The sequence below is a fragment of the Helianthus annuus genome, chromosome 12 (genome assembly GCF_002127325.2).
Source record: "Helianthus annuus cultivar XRQ/B chromosome 12, HanXRQr2.0-SUNRISE, whole genome shotgun sequence".
NCBI classification, from domain to species: domain Eukaryota; kingdom Viridiplantae; phylum Streptophyta; class Magnoliopsida; order Asterales; family Asteraceae; genus Helianthus; species Helianthus annuus.
The window spans coordinates 51774432-51780071 of NC_035444.2; the positions used below are offsets into that span (position 1 = coordinate 51774432).

At 37.0% G+C, this 5640-nt stretch overlaps 1 protein-coding gene across 1 annotated transcript; it reads left to right on the top strand.

Moving 5' to 3' along the window:
* The first annotated feature begins 2072 nt into the window (after positions 1-2072).
* Positions 2073-3795, top strand: LOC110892882. The gene is made up of 2 exons (XM_022140017.2): positions 2073-3446; positions 3517-3795. The coding sequence occupies exons 1-2, from the start codon at positions 2073-2075 to the stop codon at positions 3793-3795; spliced, it is 1653 nt and encodes a 550-aa protein (XP_021995709.2).
* The last annotated feature ends 1845 nt before the right edge of the window (positions 3796-5640 follow it).

Here is a 5640-nt window from a genome sequence, read left to right on the forward strand (position 1 = left end):
ATTATTGTCCTGGTTCAATGCGTTTTAGAGAGAACACTTTCTTTGGTGTTTTTAGGCCATTGCATTTTAGAACTAATACATTTGTATGAGTTTTCTGGCCATTGCGTTTTAGAAAAACACATTTTTGAAGTGTTTTTAGTCATTGCATTTTAGGTAAAAACACATTTTTAGGTGTTTTCAGTCAATTGTGTTTTAGAGAGAACACTTTCTTTTGTTTTTTAGGCCATTGCGTTTTAGATAGGAGACATTTTTAAGTGTTTTCTGGCCATTGTGTTTTATAAATAATACATTTCTTTGTGTTTTTGGTGCATTGCTTTTTAGGTAAAAACACATTTTTATGTGTTTTCAGTCCATTGCGTTTTAGAAAACAGACATTTTAAGTGTTTTATGGCCATTGCGTTTTAGAAATAAGACATTTGTTTGTGTTTTTGGTGCATTGCGTTTTAGGTAAAACACATTTTTATGTGTTTTCAGTCCATTGTGTTTTAGAAAGTACACTTTCTTTTGTGTTTTTAGGCTATTGCGATTTAGAAATAAGACATTTCTTTTTGTTTTCTGGCCATTGCGTTTTACAAATAAGACATTTCCTTGTGTTTTTTGTGCATTGCGTTTTAGAAAAATGTCATTTTTAGGTTTTTTTTCCATTGCGTTTTACGCAACTGGGTTTTTTCCCTTGCGTTTTACGCAACTGGGTTTTCAAAAAAAAATCGAAAATATAGCAATAGTATACTCGTTTTAAAGATAAAAACGCTCGTTTTTTGTGCAATTTTTATAAAAAAAAATAATGTCGTATGAAAGAGTTATTAACGTTTAAAAAATGGGGGGGGGGGGAATTGGAGGAGAAAGAAACTATTGACTTGGATTGACTAGAATGCCCCTAAACAAACCCACGCACCTCTTTTCTTCCCTTCAATTTCCCTCATTTAATCTTAGCCCTTGATTAAATAAATGGATGGTCAAGATTACTTCCTGGCCTTCTTAGCCAAATAAACTTCCTATTATATCCTAACCCTAGATAGATATACAAGTAAACAAAATTTCATACATATTCCTCGTTCATCAATCCATGTATATTTCTTTACTTTTTTAAATAATTAAATTAAATTAAATATAATTTATACATTGAAGAAAGCCTAAAAATTTTAGGCTATTGTATTCCAATTTATATTGACTATTTATCTCCCTTTCGTATCTCTTTATTCATTAGTTGTCGCTCGCCCCCACGAAACTATTCATCTTCTTTTCTTCATTAATCGTTGTTAGGTATGTAGTTCTTGGTGTATCTAAGCAATATTAGTATGATCAATAATTCAATATCGTATAATTTTATTAAAGCAATTAAAAACATTCATATTTTCATATTGGAAGTAATTTGTATATATTTTATTATATAATATATATTATTTCTAATATCATTGTATGTAAGCAATACGTATAGTTTGATGAATGTTTAATACACTCTATTGTTGTAGTGATTATAATGAATGTTTATTGTTCTTGATGAATGTTTAATGCACTAATATAGTTCTCCATATTTTGTGTTGTTACTGATTGTATTGTATAAGTATCTCTAAAGATATTATAAATATTCTAGATGGAAATCGGACTGTGTTAGGTCAATAATAAGTCAAGGACTGGAAATGTAACAATGAGATAGTTGAGGGTCTTAGTTAGTAACAGTTGTTAGGAGTTAGTTAGTAACCGTTAGTGTTAGTTAACTGCCTATAACTACTTGTAATCACTGTTATGAGAGATTTGGCTATGATATTGATGATTCTTCTTCTCTTTTGCTTCTTCTTCAATTTGTAGCTAACAAATTGGTATCAGAGCTACCGATTCTCGGAGATTCTGTATATCAATTCGAATAAAAAAACAACACAATTAATCAAGCGCTTCATTTCAATCTCGAAATTGATCATTGTTCGATCGATTTCTCTGCTAAAATTTCAATTCGAAACTTTGAAATCGATCTTTGTTCAATCGATTTCTATCCGTTCTTCCAACTCCGAAATTAATCTTCATTCGATTAATTTCTAAATCAACCAGTGAAAATGTCTACGCGAAATCAAACAATGGAACAAAAGTTACAAGAGCATGATACTACCTTACTTCGTTTAGAATCTGTGGCCACCAAGAATGCTGAGAATATAGCATCTATGAAAACCCAAATGGAAAATCAAATGAATGAAATCATTCGGAGTATTCAAGCTTTGAGCAACAATCAAGGTCAACAGGCACAAGTTCAGCAGATTGTTAGTCCTTATCATAACAGCAACAATAGACTCACAAAGATGGAGTTTCCAAAATTCAATGGAGAGAATATTGAGGGATGGATGTGCAGGGTGGAACACTTGTTTGATATTGATGCTACCCCTGAAAATCTTAAGGTAAAGTTTGTAATAGTTCATTTGGAAGATATAGCTTTACTTTGTCATCAATCACTTGTGAAATCTAGAGGGGGTAGTATTGAGGGGATGTTGTGGAATGAGTATAAAGGATTTATTCTTGCAAGATTTGGGATGGGTCTTAATCAGTATGCAATGGGGGCCTTAGTAGATCTGAGACAAACTGGGTCTTTGAGTGAATTTTGTAAGGAATTTGATTTAGCTTTAACTAGGGTCAATATTTGTGGTGAGTATGCAGTAAGTCTGTTCTTGAGAGCCATTAAGCCTGAAATTGGTAATCCATTTAAGTTGATTAGGCCAAGAAATTTGCCTAAGGCATACATGCTGGCTAGAATTCAAGAGGATGATAATGCTTCTTATAACCGGTATAGTAAGCCCTTCAAAACTTCATTCTCTTCTATTAATAAGCCTACAGGAGGTCCTAATATTCCATTGTTGCCTGCACCTTTACCTAAGCCTAAACCTATGAGTGCTAGGAGATTGTCTCATAAGGAAATTGAAGAAAAGAGGGCTAAGGGGGAGTGTTTTGGGTGTAATGAGAAATATACACCTAATCATGTTTGCAAAAACAAGCAACTATTCTCAATTGAAATTATAGATATAGACTGTAATGATGAAAATACCCTTCATGAAATGGTGATGAACCCTTTTCAAGATCAAGAGCCATGTATTTCATTGAATGCAATCATGAGAGTGCCTTCTTATTCTACAATGAGGGTCATTGGGGCTATTGGTACTAAACCCTTGCAAATTTTAATAGATTCTGGATCCACCCATAATTTTTTGAATTTAGAATTGGCCCTAAGAATGAGATATCCTATTAAGGAAGTGGCTGAGTTGAATATCACTGTGGCAGATGGCAACAAAACGTCTTGTACTCAATTGTGTGAAAACTTCAAGTGGATGATGCAGGGAAATTGGTTTAGTACAGATGTCATGCTTGTTCCTTTAAGCAATTATGACATGGTTTTAGGAGTTCAATGGCTGCAAACTTTGGATGATATAAACTGGAATTTTAAGCAACTTACCATGAAGTTTAAGGTACGTGATCAGTTGTTTGAATTGAAAGGTGTTGGGTCGAATATAATGACATTATGCTTTTGGTGAAAAGATGAATGTGCTGTTGAGTGACCCTAAAGGCATAGCAAGTACACAGCTGTATAGTTTGCAAACTTTGGATGGTGATATTTTCCAGCATGAAACAAGGGTTGTTCAGAACAATGAAAATGAAGCACTGAATTCTTTATTGAAGAAATATGATGATGTTTTTGTTGTGCCTACTGTTTTGCCTCCTAAGAGAAATTGTGATCATAAGATTCTTCTTAAAGATGAGAGCATCGCCATCAATCAAAGAGCATATGGGTATCCTGCTCATCAAAAAAAGATGTGATTGAAACACTTACTCAAGAGTTGTTGGATGCTGGAACAGTGAGGAATAGTCAAAGTGCTTTTGCTTCTCCTGTCAATCCGCTGTTGTTGGATAGAATTAAAGGTACATGGCAGGCTGATGGGAAGTTACAAAGCATCATTCAACAAATTGACCAAGGCAAAGTAATTCCTCATGTCACTTGGGATGGTCAGTTGTTGAAAAGAAAGAATAAGTTGTGGGTAGGAAATGATGTGCAACTACAGAATGATATCATTCAACTGTTCCACTCATCTCCTATAGGAGGGCATTCTGGATATTTCCCTACTTTGCAAAAGATCAAAGCTTTTTGTTATTGGAAGGGATGCTATAAACAGGTGTTTCAATGGGTCAAAGAATGTTCTCAATGCCAGCAAGCCAAGTATGAACCAGTGGCTAGCCCTGGCCATTTGCAACCACTGCCAGTCCCAACACATGTCTTTACAGATGTTTCTATGTGAAGGGGTATGGTCCCAAAAAGTTGCGCAAACCTTCCTCCAGGTCGCGCACAGGACCATACTCCTTAATCAGCAAGGTGCTAAATCCCAGCCTCGCGCGGGTTACTCTAGCAATGACTAACCTCGCGCGAGGTCTAGGCAAGAAAGAGCATTAATCTCAACACTTAGCTTTCTGGATAAGAGTCTTCAGCACCTATAATCCTGCGCGGGCCAGTTACGTGCTAAGCAAGGGTCGCGCAGGACCTGTAGCGCATGACCACTTCAGAAGGTACAGAAGGTACAAGTGGCAGAGGAAAAGAGCCAATCCGCATCCTCCAGGCTCTGCGCAATCGTGCTCCACGATCGTCTGACGTGCAAGGGACAGAAAGTACTTAAGGACGCTTACGTGCCACCAATCACAGGGCAGAGACACCTGCCCCACGATCTCCACTTACCTGCTGATGGCAGAGGGACAACAAGGCCAACAACAGTGACACGTGGCTCCATTCACGGTGCGCCAGCACCGAGGAACTTCTAGAAGCCACTAACGGTCGACACCAGTGAGACAAGGAGCATATCCGCTGTGTTGTCGCCTTCCGGCCCAAGGCCCATCAGCCCACATCCTCTTAGACCTCTCACGCTATAAATAGAGACCTTGGTTCACAGGTTAAACATTCTATTCCCTCTACTCTCACTCTTAATACTTGATTATCTCCTCAAAACAGTCGCTTATTCTCACGCCGGAGTATGGTTAAGAGGGAAACCCCCATATTCCCCTCTTAACGAGCTAACGGTGTTCTGTTTTGCAGGATTAGCAAATCATTAAGGAGCTCAGAAATCCAAAGAAGATTAACCCTTATGGTAGAAACATAAACCAAACTAATCCACCCTAGAATTAGTTCCGTGTTTCTTCACTATGGATTTTGTTTCTGGCCTTCCTAAAGTACAGGGAAAAGATACAATTTTGGTAGTGGTGGATCGCCTAACTAAATATGCTCATTTCATGCCCATGTCACACCCTTATACAACTTCTCAAGTGGCTCAAGTATTCAAAGATACCATTCTTAAGCTACATGGTTGCCCTATGACAATAGTCTCAGACAGAGATCCAGTCTTTCTAAGCACTTTTTGAAAAGAATTTATGAGATTACAAGGTGTTCAGTTGGCTTATTCTACTGCCTATCATCCTCAAAGTGATGGACAAATAGAGGTTTTGAACAGATGTTTGGAGACTTATTTAAGGTGTATGTGTATGCATTCTACTAAGCAGTGGTTAAAATGGCTTAGCCTGGCTGAGTGGTGGTATAATACTACCTATCATTCTGCCATAAAAATGAGCCCTTTTGAGGCCTTATATGGGTTTCCACCTCCCACTCACATTCCCTATATACCA

Bases quoted from the DNA above. Each gene is read 5' to 3' on its own strand.
- LOC110892882 (XM_022140017.2), top strand. From the start codon at position 2,073: ATGGAACAAAAGTTACAAGAGCATGATACTACCTTACTTCGTTTAGAA. The intron at 3,447-3,516 runs GTACGTGATCAG...TTTGGTGAAAAG, and splicing joins AACTTACCATGAAGTTTAAG to ATGAATGTGCTGTTGAGTGA.